This window comes from Rhizoctonia solani, chromosome 9 (assembly GCF_016906535.1).
Source record: "Rhizoctonia solani chromosome 9, complete sequence".
NCBI lineage: Eukaryota > Fungi > Basidiomycota > Agaricomycetes > Cantharellales > Ceratobasidiaceae > Rhizoctonia > Rhizoctonia solani.
In genome coordinates this window covers 950,458-965,818 of record NC_057378.1, presented here as the reverse complement: position 1 = coordinate 965,818, position 15,361 = coordinate 950,458, and the positions used below count along the sequence as shown (strand labels likewise).

The window sequence follows — 15,361 nt, the reverse complement described above, 5'->3', positions numbered from 1 at the left end:
TATAGGGAGGGAGGAGCCCGAAACCTGTGGGTCGCATACGAAAATAGACCAGATGTTATTAAGAATTCTAATAAAAGTAGTATAATGAAGCCTTCTAACTTTGGGCACCCTCTCCTTGCACAGTACCCAGGGTTTCCACGGATAATCAAGCACTTGTACCCCATGGATTCTCACTCCACTGCTAAATTCTATTATCAGCGATTATCCATATAGCCAACGCCCCTATAATTCAGTTGCCTGCTATACATTCAGATTAACCAGATAAAGATCACGAGCGCTTTTTATATACGTACGTGCGATCCAGGACGGTATGAAATTCAATCAAACGGGGGCAACGGATTCATTTTATCAGGTTAGCACGACGCGATCGGGCAATGACAAAGCCCGTCATCACGTGCTTTTAGCTCACTAGTAGATCTATAAATAGCATTTTGCTTGGCCATTCACTAATGTCAACTAGCGCCAACCCCAGTTTACGCCGGCCGACATGTCAGATCTCCATGCTTCCGTCCCTTTCCCCTGCTTCTCGTTCATCTGGTTCCTTAAAAGCAGTCCAACCGGACCTGGATCAGTTGTTCTCTCTGCATTGAGAACAACATTGGTCTACCTGAGCTGTTACGCGCTGTTCCTTTTCAACCACGTTCAGCCCGTCCCCTGACCTTATCAACACCGATTACGACCGGCCTCATGCCCTCACTTGCTATTCGATGCCAATTTACCTCCAGCCTCAGCTCGTTGAAGGTCAGCTAACCCCTGCTGAGCAGCGGACTCGAGGCGTGAATTGCTGATGGAAATGCCCTCACTCAGGCCAAGCTCACAACATGCAAAAAAACTGTTGCCAGATTTCGCATACGAACGTCCTCGTCAAGCGACAACCGAAGATCGATCGAGGGTGAGCGACGCCACGTCCAGGGGCTAGGGTATATCAAGGCCGATGTCTCGCCGCGTCGCAGTCGGAAGGCGGCTGCCGAAGCCAAGTATGGAAATAGGACGACCAGCAATGAAATAGTACGCGCCTCCGATATTGTGAGTGGCCTCCTATTCTCAGTGCTGCTCGAACCCATACAATTCCGCTCCCAGACTACCGTCGACGGGTTCGCGTATGACCGATTGGAAGCTGATAGCATAGGCATTCATGTTGTTCCTCTACCCACATATCCACTTCAGTAATACTTATACCAAGAAGGAAAAGAGCCACCGATTCGTTCGCAGATTATTCAGGCCACTTGATTCATGGATACCCATCTGTACAACTGATTTATATGTATATTGTATCAAAATAGCATTGTATTTTAGTTCATTCATATCTGTACTCAGACCTCTTGTTGAAAGTCAAGCTATTAGAAACCGGAACTGCCGGTAACAATAGTGTTCAAATATGCGGCCAAGCGGACACCACCTTGTTACCAGACTTGAGCAATCGTAATTCACTTGTAAAAACCAAAACTCACCCTTGGCAATCTGCTGCTCGACCAACGGGTATGCGCCGGTATAGTAAGTTCCGGATAGCTCTTTTCCGGTCGGATCAGTTTTGAGCACATAAGAACACACAAGAGCGTTTCCATCCGCTGCCCAAGTCAATGCACAGGTCTAATTTTCCCTATTTTTAGCTGCTGATTCTAAAATGAGTACCCCGAAACTTACTTGGGCAGTTGACGGGTTGACGCAAGATAACCAGGATGCCTTGGAGCTAGCGTATGCGCCACCAGCCGCTAATTTGGTGATGATCTGATTACCCCAGGTGGTAGCGTAGGCAACCGTATTGCCGCCCACATATTTCTCCGCGATGGACGAGTCCCAGACTATAATGTAAACAAAATCAATACAGTTGAAATATATGCGAGTTCCAACTTACCCGAGTGCAAGTTTGTGGTTGCACCGTTCCAAAGGACAGAAATGCCGTTACCGCCTGTGGCTTTGTTCTCATCATGTAGGGGCTGGGTAATATCTCCCAGTAAATGAACAATAAACTTGAGTGCAATGGCACGTTCTGAAGTTGATAATGAAGAGGATTGCACCCGAGAAGTCTAAAGATTTGTAGTGAGATAGTGTCATGTTTCATGTCTGTTGATATAACCTACGTAATTCGTACTGAGAGTTGGTCAGTAATCTGTTTGTGAAATGTATGGCAGAGCACTTACATGGCGCTTACAATACAAGCATTGCCACAATCCCTCGAATAACTAACGCTGCAACTCGTAGGCGGATTGTCTTGGGCATCAATATAATGGTAGCTCGCACTGAAGGCTCCAGCAGTTGTGTAACGGTAGTCGTCCGCCCAGGTAGCAACATTGACCAAAGTATCGCCCAGGATATTGGAGACCCATGTTTTAGTCGCAGAAGACAGGTAGTTTTGAGCCACGACAGCAACAGTGCGGTGACCTAGAGCACCCCACGCAAACGCGCTGGGCGCCAGGGAAAGAACAGGAAGCAAAAAGGTCGAAGTACGCATAATGAGCCAAGGGGGAGCCGCTAGAGTATACCACGGATTTTTCGTGCCTTTTATTCATAGATTTTTTCGGTCAAGAATCATGCAATCGAAGCTGCGAAGCATCTTGCGCCCCGCGTGACAAGAGCTCATTTTTCTATTTAGATACGAGTTCGATACCCAATGATCGTCGAGAACAGAGATAGGCGAGACATGTGCGCGTGGTCGGGGGCACGTTGGAAGAAGAAAGAAGCTGCGAAGAGGTCGCTGGCAGGTAATTTTCCTTATTTCTATTTATTTAGAGCAGAGAACCAAGATACGAAAGATATTTATATGTTATAAAGCCGAACCAGAGCGGAGCGGGATTGATACGGTTGCCTGCCTTTGATACAAAACACTGGTCAAGCTCAAGTTGTCCGGGTCGGAATTCTTCGGCGCCGGCGCTTGCCTACGCTTGGAGTCCTTACATAACTTACGGCAGACAGCTCGAAGAGGTTCGTTCGTTTACAGCGCCTGGTGTAAGAAAAGACAAGGTACGGAGCTTCGATCAGATCCAAATGTCTTTGCTCGAAGTCGTGTCGCATTGAATTCGAATTATGTCAGGTAAGACGAACGGTATGAAGCTCGGACGAATGCGCATATAACCCGAATGGGGGCAACCGCCAGGTTTCTCAGCTACGAAAATCATTGAAAGCATAAATCGCGTGTTCTCCAGAAGGGGCTGTGCCGGGACGCTTGGCATGTATTACCACGTCGGCAACCAAGTAAACGCCGACCAATCCTATTTGGTAAAATTGTTAGAATGCTAGACCACGAGACCCAAAATTAATACCAAGCAATTCCAACTCTCCGAGTAAAAAAGAAAGAGGATTTACCATCCCAATATCATGCTCATGTTTGCAACTCTGGGCCTGACATCACCAAACCCAGCCAACTGGTCCTAACAAGCGCCATTACGTAACAGACTCGTACTGCCCAGCGCTCGTGTTGTTTTTCGCCACCTCGACTCGCGTAAATTATGTCGAATACGATTAATTTGTATGTACCCGCCTTGTTATCCTTATACATGTACTTACAAGTACCTTTACAGGTACCCACTCTCGAATTTTACGTTCAGGTACATACCCATACTGGTGCAAAACCAAGATTAAAACTCGAAACTGACTGTGTGATGGTGGGGGACGACAGCACGAAAGAAGCTCAACCAGAGGAAGACCCGTCTGTCTCGGCGCGTCTTCAACGACTACAGAACAACTATGAGGATTTCGGAATGAGGCGTACGGTCGAGGGGATTCTGGTCGTACATGACCACGGGCACCCACATATCCTGATGTTACAGATCGCAAATGCCTTTTTCAAGTTGTACGTTTGTTGCTTTTCATGTCCTGCGCGACTGTCTCTCACTTATAAATTCATTCATTTTTATTTTATGTGTTGGGGGGTGGAACAGACCGGGAGACTATCTCAAACCGGGAGAAGACGAGACGGAAGGTCTTAAAGCCCGACTGGACGAACGACTCGCACCTCTTCCTGGGAGCGCACAACACCTTGGACAGGATGGGGATTGGGAGATTGGCGATTGTTTGGCTCAGTGGTGGAGACCTAATTTCGAGACATTTATGGTGAGTGTTGATTTTCGAGAGGAGGGGAACATGGCTTTGTCTCGGGTCCGAGGCACCATCCCAACAATGGACTCTAGGGAACTTTTGAATTGCGCCCCTTGCGACTCTGGACTCGATCCTGGAGGGGCCTTTCAACTGCTCCTACCCTCGATCTCATAGACGAAACCCACTTACGCAAATTATGACAGTACCCATTCATCCCAGCACACGTAACCAAGCCTAAAGAGTGCAAAAAACTGTTTCTGGTGCAGATGCCCGAGAGGAGTGCGTCCCTGTTTTGTCTCCCTTTTTGACGTTTTTTACTGACTAGGCATTTTGTCTTTTTTTCTATACGTGTGTGGCTGAACCCATGTCACTCTATTTCTTTTCCTCTCCCCCCTTTCCCGATTCGGCATCGTATTATCCGATTCAAACTACACCCGAAACCCGATCGACAGAGGTCCTAGCGGTCCCGAAAAACATGAAGCTGCTCGCGATTCCGTTGTTTGAGCTTTATGATAACGCGGCGAGGTGAGCCTTTGGTCTGGACTTTCCTTTCTCCTTTCTTTCCTTGTTTGTTTGTTTTGCTTGCTTGTTTGTGGAGCGAGAAAAAGGGCAGTGTTGGGTTTGGATTTTGGTTCTGGACGCTTGGGTCATTTTGATGTGCGCGCTGTATGGGTTGGCATGTGGACGGATGGGTGTCTCTAGTTGGAGTGAGGCGAGGGATGTGGTTGGGTGATAGGTTCCTGGACGAAAGAACATCCCACCGAGGTTGATCTACGACGATAGACTTGTCGAACGGGTACCTCTTGGTTCCACGAGTGATCAAGGGGAGATATCCCCGAGCGCAGCCCCTATTCCCCCTTGCTGGGTCAAACGAGGCCCACTCTACCTCTTCCCCTTCCCCTTCATGTCTCCAACCTTGTTCACGTATGCGATCCGATCTCATTACCGCGCCCTGGCCCGGCGCAGAACAAACTTCCCATCACGGATGGACTTCTGGATCATCTGGATCATCGTGGTCGTGTGCGGGGCTGGAGCCGGAGATGCAGATGCAGATGGAGCTTGAGATGGAGCTGGAAATGTCGAGGCGTCGCGACTCGCCGAGGATGTGTTGCGCTGTGTTGCGTGGAATGTGTTTCGAACTGGTTCGGTTCGATAAACTGTATCGCGAAATAGGTTCCCATCGGGGAAGAGAGGCTCAGTTGGGTTCTATCGGGTGGCTTGGACCGGGGTATCCGTTGCGCCTGAACTGTATCGCGCAAGATGGGATTGGCCCGTATCCGTCCCTTGACCTGTCCCTCGTCCTTTTCCTTGCTATCTTCCACCCCACCCCAACCTATCGTACCGCACCACTCTGAGTGTCCAACACGGGCTATTTCTGGACTTAAAGTTGGATTACCGGGGATAACGAGCAGATAGAAGAAAGGTTGGTGGTATGCATGGGTAGGAACAACAACAGGGTTGGCGCGTGTCGTCCCACGCCCAGTGACAGCGCTCCTATTTCCTATTTCTTGGGAAAGATGTTGATTGGCGGGCTGTGGATTACATACACACATCATTTTTATTTACTTGTTTTTATTTTGTCAACACGTTTTTTCTTTCATGTACTGACTCGGACCCACGCGTGGTTTTTCTAGATACGGACCCCAGCTGTCTGCGATTCCTCATTTGCTGTCGAGGTGAGTCATGGAGCCGACATGGCCGGAATTAACCGATTGTGTGTGTTCTAGGTACAACTTTATATACCAGTAGCTGACAAGGTTTGGAGAAGGAGAGAGGGTTGGGTTCCCACATTTCCATCTTTGTGTGTCTTGTCCCAATCTATTGTCGTTGGAATAGATAGTAGTCCATCCCTGTATAGGTTTCGTAATCAGTAGGGCATAAAATCACATGTATGGGTGTCAGGGGCATCAGGGAGAATTGCGGTGGGTGGGATTGGGAGAGAGAAGCCGGAACGGTCCGATGACATACTGTAGCGCCTGAAATTTGCAATGAGTGGTTTGGCGGGATTGATATGCTGTGGGTGTGGGCCGTTTGTTCTTAATCTCCACGTCTCTGTTTTTCTCTTTCTTTGATCAATATACGCTGGGACCATTAGATTAGGGAATTGGGCACTGGGTGGATGATGATGAACCAGCACATCAAGACGGCGGTGGTGAAGCGTGCGCGGTCGCTGTACACGGCATCGGCACTCCCACAAACCTATCTGCCCAACATCATGTTCGACTATTCGCACTCTCCGCGCCCGTCTCCGCGCAAAGTACCCTACCAACAGCCAACTGGCCAATCGCAGCAGAGCGAGCAGCCCTCGGGGTCTCCAGCAACGACACTGCCAGCACCGTACTACACCTCGCAGACGGCATGGATCGGGAATGCGAGCCAGACACCGACGTATTCGATCCCCCCGCCGCTGTGGCTGTGCCCACCGCTGGATGCTGCGTGTTTCCCACTTGCGCTGGGGATCGACGTCGGGCCTGGTCCGTGGGATCTGATCCGTGTGGGCAGAGAGCCTGTTGTGCGCAAAGAGCCCGAGGTGGATGTCGTCCCGTGGACCTTTGAGTGCGGTGCATATGGGATCCCCAAGAAGCCGCTTGGAAAGCGCAAGTCGGAGAGCGAGGACCTGCACATGGCAGTCCAAGTGGGCGAGGACAGCTACTTTGTCAGACCAGTGAGTCATCTCATTCATATTCATTATTTCCCTTGCTCATTCATGGCTAGGATGCCCTTGGAGTGGCAGACGGTGTGGGTGGATGGGCACACCACCATCTCCGCGCAGACTCGGCCCGATTCGCACGCATGCTCATGCACAACTGCGCCAACGAGATTGCAAATCCCCGCCGCCCGCAAGACGCATATCCCTCGCCTCCACTCACCCCGCGCTCGCCCAGCACAGACAACGACATTTCTCACCTCGCTTCCGTCCTCGAATCCGTCTCGCTCGAACCCGAGATTTCCCCTCGTGACGTCCTCCATCTCGCCTATGAACGCACAGTCGCCACCTTTCGTGCTACCGGCATTGCCGGATCTAGCACCGCTCTCGTCGCTATCCTACGCGACGGTGAGCTCTCGGTTGCCCATTTGGGCGACTGTATGCTTGCCGTCGTCAGGGATGGAAAGTTTGTTCTCAGGAGCGAAGACATGCAGCACAGTGTGAGTCGATCGATTTGGGTGATCATCTATCGCACCTCTTCCCCGCGCGTCCCCCCATTACTCTTCTCGGTTCGCCCCTATCAGAGTACTGATCTTTCCTTCTCCAGTTCAACTTTCCTTACCAACTGGGCCCGCACTCGTCTACTACCCCACGCGCCGACGCCCAGCTCATCAAATCCAAGGTTGTCCCCGGCGACATTGTCATCCTCGCCTCGGACGGCCTGGGCGACAATCTATGGGACGAAGAAGTCCTGTCCGAAGTCTCCCGCTTCCAGCTCTCTCAAATCCTCAGCGGAGACCAAGACGTGAACCCGCAGGTGCTGGGAGAAGCCCTGGCCAGGAGAGCCAAAAAGGCGGCTCAGGGCAAGGCCGATGTTCCCTTTGGCGCTAGGGCTCGTGCCGCGGGCGTTTCCTTTGGAGGCGGCAAGATGGATGGTGGGCTTGAGTTTTTCTTCTTGTGCATGGGCGGGTGCTGATGGTGTTCGGACAGACATAAGTGTGGTTGTGGCGATTGTACGAGGTCCGACGCTGGCCGCTCCTTCGACACCGCCGATACCCACACCAGCCCATTCATAGCCCCCCCAGATTAAATTGTACATATCACCACCTCACACTAAAAGCCATGCAGCCCATCTCCACCCTCTCTCCGTCTCGTTCATCTCGCTTGCATCATCCATACACACACTCAATCGCATCATCGTCTCCGTCATTTTATCACTCGCTATGGGGTTTATTACTTTTTGTTTGTCTTTTTATCTCTTTTTCCCAGCCAAGTCCCATGTTCAATAGTCTGCTTGCGTGCGTGTTTGTCGTATGTGTATCGTTTATCATGAACCCGTCCAATCGATTAGTTTATTCATCGTGATTTTTTTGTCCGTGGTATTTCGATTACTATATAGTGTTGGCACGCGGGCCGGGTCGCTATTATTGCGGAATGTATCATATCTATTTTTAGTATCTAATTCAAACCACTCTCCACTCTTCCCCGTGTGCAATCGTGTCACCCAAAACCGAGATCCCTTTCACCCGATTCAATTTATATTTGTCCCGATACGCCCCCTAGCCCCATACGTCATGGCTTATCCGTCCCGTCCCCCCCCGCACTTGATGTTTAAATCATGTACCTAAAACAACAACGCCATCGACGTCAGCACATATGCGCGCTTTCATTTCGTCTCGCCAAGGCAATCGAAGGATGGGACCCACCTGAACCGGGGCGACTCGTCACCCATCGCATCGACCTCTTCGTCCGTCTTGCCCGCCAATTTATAGTCTTCTTTACCCGTTGATCGGCGCGCATTGATTCGCGAATAGACAACCTTCAAGTTCCCACCCATTAATCAGTCCATATTCCGTCAACATCAACCCATATCCGAGTTGTCGTCGAATGGTAGAACGGGAAAGCGGACGCAACTTACCGCGAGTACAGCATAGACAGCGCTCGCGAACGCGACCATGGCCAAGCTCACCGCGTGTCCTCGGATATAACGCGGTTTCTCGTTGGTCGCGTATAAAAAGGGGGCCATGACGCCCTGTTACTCTAGTCGTCAGCCTTGTGTACTTTTTTTTTTTTTTTTTTTTTTTTTTTTTTGGCTAGGTTAGAAAGGAAATTGGGGAAAAGGCGCATACCGATGCGTTGCCGATCATGAGCTGGAACCCAGTCGCGCTCGTTCGTTTTCCGTACCGGGGTATATTATTCGGGAGCCAGCTGAGCGGGATTCCGACCACGACGTAGAGACCCATTCTGTATTCACCATCGGTCCCAAGTCAGATAATGTTGTTGATGTATTGGCCCAAGGCAAGGTAATTGTTGACTCACGCAACAAAGAAACATCCCATGTAATGCACGCCCGACGAAACGGGCACAAGCAGGATGATGTACCCGAGCACAGATACCGCTCCGCCAGCTACGCAGAACCATCCTCGGATCTGGTATCGGTCCGAAAGAAAGGCGATGACGAGGTACGTTATTGCGCCAGAATAACACGGAACTGTCAACTGAGGGTTTTTCTCGATTAGCTCCTAGTTATTTGAGAGAGAAAGGGCGAGCGCACGAGTTGAGTTTGCGTAGCGTTCCATCTGCCCAACTGGGAATAATCGTCGGTAAAAAGGTGCTGAATCCGTACAGCATCGTGTCACATCCGAATTGGGCTGCTGCGCTACCTCAATCCCATCAGCATATGAACACGAGTAAATGCGGTTCCCGGAAACTCACAATGCATATACCTTGGGATCCATAAAGCATTTACGAACGTCGCTCCAGTGGAACTTTTGGGCGTCGGCCGTTTCGCCTTGTTGGCGCAACTTGCGAGCTCGGATGTATGCCTTTTCAGCTGGAGTGAGCCATGGTGCCGTATCCGGACTGTCGGGTAGAACAAATGGGATTACGAGGCCTAAAAGAACTGCAGGAAGTCCTCTTTTCAACACATGTTAATGACTCTCGCGAGACCCATAGGCGGGAAACATGACTTGCTCGATGATGATAATCCACCGCCACCTGCTCACAGATAAATAATTCAATTTCCGATCGTTGTGCTGTGATGTCCGCGGACTTACCCTCTCTGTCCAGCCACCCCATCCATTTGTCCGATCGCGGTCGCCAACAATCCCTAACACCCCGCTCGACGTCATTCCTCGCGCATCCAAAACGGAATCGTCAACGCACCCCAAATGCCCCAGCTAGCGCCGACGAAACGAACAAATACCCAATTCGGAGCGCGAGCTCTTTTCGCGTGTACCCTTCATTAAATTAATAGGAGTCGAGTGTGGAACACGAGTCGGCACACTCACAAAACGTAAGGTAAACGGCCATCCCCGGGCTGGGATCACAAATGAACGCGTGTACGCGGGGGGTTAAAGTTGAAGAACTTACAATAATCCAGCTTCGAAGAGTCCGAGAATGAGTCTGCATGCTATCAATCCGCCGTACGATTGGACGATTCCGGTGAGCGTGGCTACGATTCCCCACGCAAATGTGATAAACGCGACTGGAGCCAAGGAGGTTTCAATTAGCAGGTTCTAGACCTCGATGATTAGACCACACTTGCCGTATCGTGATGGTCTGAGTTTTTTGATGACCTAACAAAGAGTGACGATCAACTTTTTTGAGCGCCACGTTTTGGTGGAGCCATGACGTCGACTTACGAGGTTGCTTGGAACCTCGAACAGCTGTTCCGAATTATATCAGTCTCGACGCGAATCAATCAATTTTGGGATGTGCTTACGAGGTATGTGACAAACAAGACGCTTACGGCCGTTTGGTATTGCGAGCCGGCCATTCCGAGGTCGGCTTCAAGCCCGAATAGGCGTGCGTTTCTATAATCAAGTCGGTAAGAATGTAATTATGAGTCGGAAGAAGTACGTACCCAATGTTAACTCGGTCTATTTGATCGTTATGGATACTTCTGTTTGCAAGAGTGGCTAGGACTCACCGAGAAATGATACAAGGTATACCAGCATTACCCCTACGCGAATGAGTTTTTATTGGTTAGAGATAAGTCTATCGACTTACAAGGACAGACGCGCAGGTCCATCTGAAGGATTTTAGTACATTACAAAAAAGTCGATGCGGCAGACTCACTTTACGAATGAGACGCCTCTCAAACTGCAGATCTATTTCTGAATGGTCTGGAGAGGTCTCGACTGAGTCGAATCCGTCGATAGTTTTTTCCTTCATTTTTGGGCTCATCGTTCTGGCAGAACCTGGTTGTAGAAAGCAAGGCAAAGTTAGCCCCGACGCTCACTGCTCATTATTGCGTCAATCTACGCTGACTCACTTTAATTTGTCTAATAACCGCAATACCGTCCGAATAGGCTCCGTTCGAGATCTCAAAAATTGATATAAATGTCAAAATAATTCAAGATGCAGACTATCGCATGTCAGTGTCCGGAAAACACAAGGCGCGAAAGATTTCCTGTAGTCCATCCAGGGGTGGGTAAAATATTCACACGAGCAGGAAGCGAGATAACAAAAAGACACGTGATCATAAAATCGCTAATCAAAAACGCTTATCGGTCCCGGGTTTAATCGCCTTCTATAGTTCTAGAGGAAAACCAGATATGATTGCAAGTCGATCCGACCGTGATCGGACGAGTGCACTATATACACGGGAGCCAGTGACCAATATAACCAGTGAACATTTAGAGGAAAGGCAAGAGCGCTTCGGGGAGAATTCTCGCGACAGCAGGGCTGTTTGGAGGCTCGATCGATTGGAAGTAGCTATCACAAAATATATTAGCATATATACATTATTCTAATATAAGATATACTCACTCGCCCCACCACGGACCGGCAGCCCACCAGAGAGCGCCAATCCACACACCCGACTCTTGCATAGCGCACAATCCTCCCTTGATGGCATTGATGCAAACATCGTTCGAACCGCCTCCGAGCTCTCCAAGGAAGCCCTTGAGGTTGTTGTCCTTGAGCCATTGGGTCGCAGAAGCAATACGCTCGGTCATAATAGTAGAGGAAACACAGACCCCGTTTCCGGTGGCACCAGAGCCATCGGTATCAAGGTATTGGTGCATCTCGATGGCAAAGTTGTTGTTGGGATCCGTCAGGTTCTTGAAAGCATCGCCGTTTCCAGAGCCGACGTCCATGCTAGAGGATGGTAAGTATGAGACACGAGCGTCAAAGAGACACGGCTTACTCCACGCTCCAGTCCAGGAAGTCCCTTCGACAAGGATGAGTTGGCTGGTAGCACCTGCAGAACGAACACCATTGATTCCGGCTTGCATCAGCTGAGCGACAGCCGAGGCATCTATTCCCTAAAGAAAGAGTCAGTAACGTACTCGTATGGTGGCATATCTACGTACCCATGGTTCGTTCTGCAAGTCAAATATGACGTTCTTGTCATCTTTGAACTCGGCCGCAAGGTTCTTCCACCATGTCTGAAAATCAGATGTGGAAGTGATAATGTTGTGATTATAGCGCATAAAGCTAGAAACATGATTAGAGGAGCAGTTTTCCAGGTAACTACTAAACTTACTTGTGGGGGTCAATGACAGCGTAGCCACCCTTTCCAGTAATGTAGGAAACTGTCTTTTTCAAGTCACCTAGGTAAGTAGCGTCGAATGCTCCAGTGAGTCCACTAGCAAGAGGAGAGATGCGCTCCATGGTAAAGGCAACACGGAAAGTGTTCATCCCTTTTCCCAAGAAATACTAATTCATAGAATAAGTATTATTCAGACACGCTTTAAATTTGATTGACTTACATCGATAGAGCTAGTTGCGGGCCAAATGTAGTCGGTGTTCAAGACACCAGGCCATTTACCCTCACCAAACTCCGCACAAGACTGGTTTACACCAAAGTACTTGAACTTTGTGCGTGTGGCGCCACTGCATACCCCAGTGCCAGATGTAGGAGTCGAGGTCGGGGCACTGGTGGTAGAAGAGGGTGAAGCAGTGCCGGGAAGACTGAGCGGATACAGTTAGATATAGAATTTCATAAGGTTAATTGATTATTACCATTGCGAGTACCATTGGTTTGAGACGGTGCAGGTAAATCCAGAGACGCAAGTTGTTGCGCCTAAGACAATTGAATCAGAAATAGGTTCGTAACATAGATGCAGTACTCACCAGTCCAACCCTGACCACCGCACTGGGCGTACGCGGGAGCTTGAGCAGCAACATATCCGGCCGCAGCCAATGCAGACAATGCAACTCGTTTCATGATGGATTGTAGAAATTCGTAAAAGAGCTACTTCTGGCTGCAGGACGTGGTCCCATTTATATTTTATACCGTTGGCTCGCTATACCTCGGAGGAACTCGATCCAGTTGATATGGATTATAGCTGTCGTGGGCTGCGGCGGGGGGCTCAGCCTCTAAGCGATACTACAAAGAATGCAACAATCCATTTCGATGAAATGAGATTATTCCATTTTAGGTCGCAACTCCAGATCATATGCCCAACGAAATCGATTATCGCGAGAATTCCATTTTCGGTGGGTTCCGCAAGAGGTACACGAGAACAGTGGCATTTGGTCTGATGTCAACTTCTTATACTCAAGACAATATGCATTTCCCCGATCCAATTAGCACGAGACTCGGCACAAGTTCCGACTGGTTGCAAGAACACGTCCCTCACTGTGTTTGTCGCCGAAAACTCAGCGAGACGGAGGTCCATGGGAATGAGGTGCCGTTGAGTATCGCGGAGAAATAAGCCTATATGAGAAAACATTCCGCGTGGTTGTTGCAATGTTCCGAGTGGCCAAGATCGGGTCAGGCCGTGGCTGTTGTCCTCCTGATGAAATAGCGTTTGATCTGTTGGCCACGTGGTTTGATAATCAAATGCCGCGGGCTGAAGCGCCAGCGAGGATATATTATATGAGCGTTTTATTAAATTGCTGAGCCTTGTAACCCCCTTGTTGGTGAACTCGAATGGAGATGCGCAAAATTGTATATGCAAATGTGTTTCTAAAAGACAAAAAGTCTCCGATACTGGGAATCGAACCCAGGGCTATCGCGTGAGAGGCGATAATGTTAGCCACTACACCATATCGGATTGAGATTATGAGTGTTTCAGGCCACTGTATATGGAACCCATATAGGACATTGAAACTGGACCAAATGGGAGTACTTTTGCGGGGGCAAGTCCGTCTGTACAATAGCTCGTTCCAAGTAGTCTGCATGCATTCAAGACGGCTTCCTAATTCGTCGCCTCAGCTACAATGTGTATCATCAGCCACCACTCTTCATAGTTGTCAAAGATGAGGAAGCACTGCCTATCAACAACACAAGTCTGCGGAGAACAATCTAAATAGGAGTAAACCCTATTGCAAGTCGACCCTACAATACTCGGGTAAAAGCAGATTGTGCACTAATCTTCATGATCGTAGAAGAATAGAAGTTGTAATCACATTAAGAGCAAACTACGATTACATGCAGCTATGATTTGAGTATCAAGACGTAAATTAAGCGTGAAAAAGGGCAGCAATGACAAACAAGAAGTATATACTCCCACTATGTACCGAAGAATACAGCAAATTGATCCGTATAGATCTCATAGCGCTGACACAAATGATGATGAATGATAGAATCCATTGACCAGTCAATTTCCGTCAAACAAGTACGTGGATTTGATTGTCTACGCAGCGCTTCACTTACGTAGGATTATGGTTATGGTGTCAGGCGAGGAATTTGGTGTAGCAAAGCATATATAGATATATAAATCGCATATAAAAACGATATCACAAACTCTATAATCCACTCGCAATCACACTATTTCTATTCTGGATCCATCCTAGCAAACGCCCGGACCCCAATGGGCCAACAAAGCTTTGAATGCATACAATCAGTTGGTCAATGGCCGAGTAGGAAGCATCTGTGGAGGGTTATACGCCAGAGTGAGGTTCTGAGGTTGCTCCCAGTTCGCCTCATGAAGGTTCAATACAGGTGCGGTGCCATAGTCTATATCGATACTCCAGGTCACCATGAGCTCCGTGTAGTTGTATGGAGTAGCTCCGTTGGATTCCTTGCAGGAGTCTGCCATTTGGAAGCGACCATCCTTCGCAAAAGGAGTGAGCGCCATCGAACCGTTCGAGAGAAACTCGTAGGTTCCGTGCTGGTAGATGAATAGAGCACTGGTGCAATTATCTGAGCTGACGTGTGGCGCTACATATGCGCAGTATTCCCAGAATCCATCATCAGTGCTTGATATGTGCAACTGTAAGTATGAGTAACAGTCTGATAAATATAAAACAACGTACAAAGAATAAGTCCTGCTGGTGGTGTTCTTGTATTCCGTGGGGAAAAAGAATTTGTTCTCAGCCGGGTTTACAAAGGTCTATTGGAAGCTCATGGTAAGTTTATATCAAGACAAGACTTGAACAAGTTACTCACTGGTCCAACGGGGACATTTTTGTCGCTGATGCTCCAGGTGCCTTTAAGGTAGGTCATCTTATGACTCTTGTCAAAAGCACCTTGCCCAAGGACAAGTGGAGCACCAACAATTGCAGCAAAAAGAGAAGAGAGTAACATATTGAGTTTTAGAGCGGTGAAAAGTCTGAGGAATGGTGAGGTAGAAAGCCAGTGCGAGCAGATTTATAAACAAAGAGCCAAGGAAACAGGAAGCTTATCCACGACAAAATCCATGTTCGGGGATGATGCCCGCGGCCATAAGAAAGAACCGTACGGCGCCGTCGGGTATCAAACATTGCAGCACTGGTAGGGGCGCT

General features: G+C 48.9%; 8 protein-coding genes and 1 non-coding gene across 9 annotated transcripts; 4 read left to right on the top strand and 5 right to left on the bottom strand.

Moving 5' to 3' along the window:
- Positions 1 to 687: 687 nt before the first annotated feature.
- Positions 688 to 1,170, top strand: RhiXN_07843 (uncharacterized protein; the record flags this gene model as incomplete). Its single annotated transcript, XM_043327659.1, has 2 exons — positions 688 to 741; positions 808 to 1,170. 2 exons carry the CDS (start codon positions 688 to 690, stop codon positions 1,168 to 1,170), a joined length of 417 nt encoding a protein of 138 aa, XP_043183044.1.
- Positions 1,171 to 1,340: 170 nt separating this feature from the next.
- On the bottom strand, positions 1,341 to 2,452 carry RhiXN_07842 (S1/P1 nuclease; the record flags this gene model as incomplete). The annotated part of the gene is made up of 6 exons (XM_043327658.1): positions 1,341 to 1,399; positions 1,452 to 1,590; positions 1,645 to 1,802; positions 1,856 to 2,027; positions 2,082 to 2,091; positions 2,142 to 2,452. The coding sequence occupies 6 exons, from the start codon at positions 2,450 to 2,452 to the stop codon at positions 1,341 to 1,343; spliced, it is 849 nt and encodes a 282-aa protein (XP_043183043.1).
- A 1,042-nt stretch (positions 2,453 to 3,494) lies between these two features.
- On the top strand, positions 3,495 to 4,209 carry RhiXN_07841 (pre-mRNA cleavage factor Im 25 kDa subunit 2; the record flags this gene model as incomplete). The annotated part of the gene is made up of 2 exons (XM_043327657.1): positions 3,495 to 3,790; positions 3,879 to 4,209. 2 exons carry the CDS (start codon positions 3,495 to 3,497, stop codon positions 4,207 to 4,209), a joined length of 627 nt encoding a protein of 208 aa, XP_043183042.1.
- A 190-nt stretch (positions 4,210 to 4,399) lies between these two features.
- RhiXN_07840 (pre-mRNA cleavage factor Im 25 kDa subunit 2) lies at positions 4,400 to 5,098 on the top strand (the record flags this gene model as incomplete). Its single annotated transcript, XM_043327656.1, has 2 exons — positions 4,400 to 4,560; positions 4,819 to 5,098. 2 exons carry the CDS (start codon positions 4,400 to 4,402, stop codon positions 5,096 to 5,098), a joined length of 441 nt encoding a protein of 146 aa, XP_043183041.1.
- A 1,062-nt stretch (positions 5,099 to 6,160) lies between these two features.
- Positions 6,161 to 7,758, top strand: RhiXN_07839 (protein phosphatase 2C; the record flags this gene model as incomplete). Its single annotated transcript, XM_043327655.1, has 4 exons — positions 6,161 to 6,700; positions 6,751 to 7,182; positions 7,290 to 7,617; positions 7,673 to 7,758. 4 exons carry the CDS (start codon positions 6,161 to 6,163, stop codon positions 7,756 to 7,758), a joined length of 1,386 nt encoding a protein of 461 aa, XP_043183040.1.
- Positions 7,759 to 8,348: 590 nt separating this feature from the next.
- Positions 8,349 to 10,870, bottom strand: RhiXN_07838 (major facilitator superfamily transporter; the record flags this gene model as incomplete). The annotated part of the gene is made up of 19 exons (XM_043327654.1): positions 8,349 to 8,501; positions 8,601 to 8,714; positions 8,812 to 8,926; positions 9,002 to 9,173; positions 9,237 to 9,269; positions 9,322 to 9,341; positions 9,398 to 9,575; positions 9,621 to 9,679; positions 9,739 to 9,791; positions 9,848 to 9,921; positions 9,973 to 10,001; positions 10,055 to 10,169; positions 10,224 to 10,260; positions 10,327 to 10,350; positions 10,407 to 10,497; positions 10,548 to 10,563; positions 10,614 to 10,646; positions 10,694 to 10,715; positions 10,763 to 10,870. The coding sequence occupies 19 exons, from the start codon at positions 10,868 to 10,870 to the stop codon at positions 8,349 to 8,351; spliced, it is 1,446 nt and encodes a 481-aa protein (XP_043183039.1).
- Positions 10,871 to 11,322: 452 nt separating this feature from the next.
- RhiXN_07837 (Cellulase (glycosyl hydrolase family 5 protein)) lies at positions 11,323 to 12,857 on the bottom strand (the record flags this gene model as incomplete). The annotated part of the gene is made up of 8 exons (XM_043327653.1): positions 11,323 to 11,401; positions 11,456 to 11,785; positions 11,840 to 11,952; positions 12,001 to 12,124; positions 12,174 to 12,346; positions 12,400 to 12,601; positions 12,653 to 12,713; positions 12,764 to 12,857. 8 exons carry the CDS (start codon positions 12,855 to 12,857, stop codon positions 11,323 to 11,325), a joined length of 1,176 nt encoding a protein of 391 aa, XP_043183038.1.
- A 760-nt stretch (positions 12,858 to 13,617) lies between these two features.
- RhiXN_12404 lies at positions 13,618 to 13,689 on the bottom strand. The gene has a single exon. It is a non-coding gene; the product is annotated as a tRNA-Glu (tRNA).
- Positions 13,690 to 14,478: 789 nt separating this feature from the next.
- RhiXN_07836 (Chaperone for protein-folding within the ER, fungal) lies at positions 14,479 to 15,164 on the bottom strand (the record flags this gene model as incomplete). The annotated part of the gene is made up of 3 exons (XM_043327652.1): positions 14,479 to 14,836; positions 14,894 to 14,970; positions 15,027 to 15,164. 3 exons carry the CDS (start codon positions 15,162 to 15,164, stop codon positions 14,479 to 14,481), a joined length of 573 nt encoding a protein of 190 aa, XP_043183037.1.
- Positions 15,165 to 15,361: the final 197 nt, after the last annotated feature.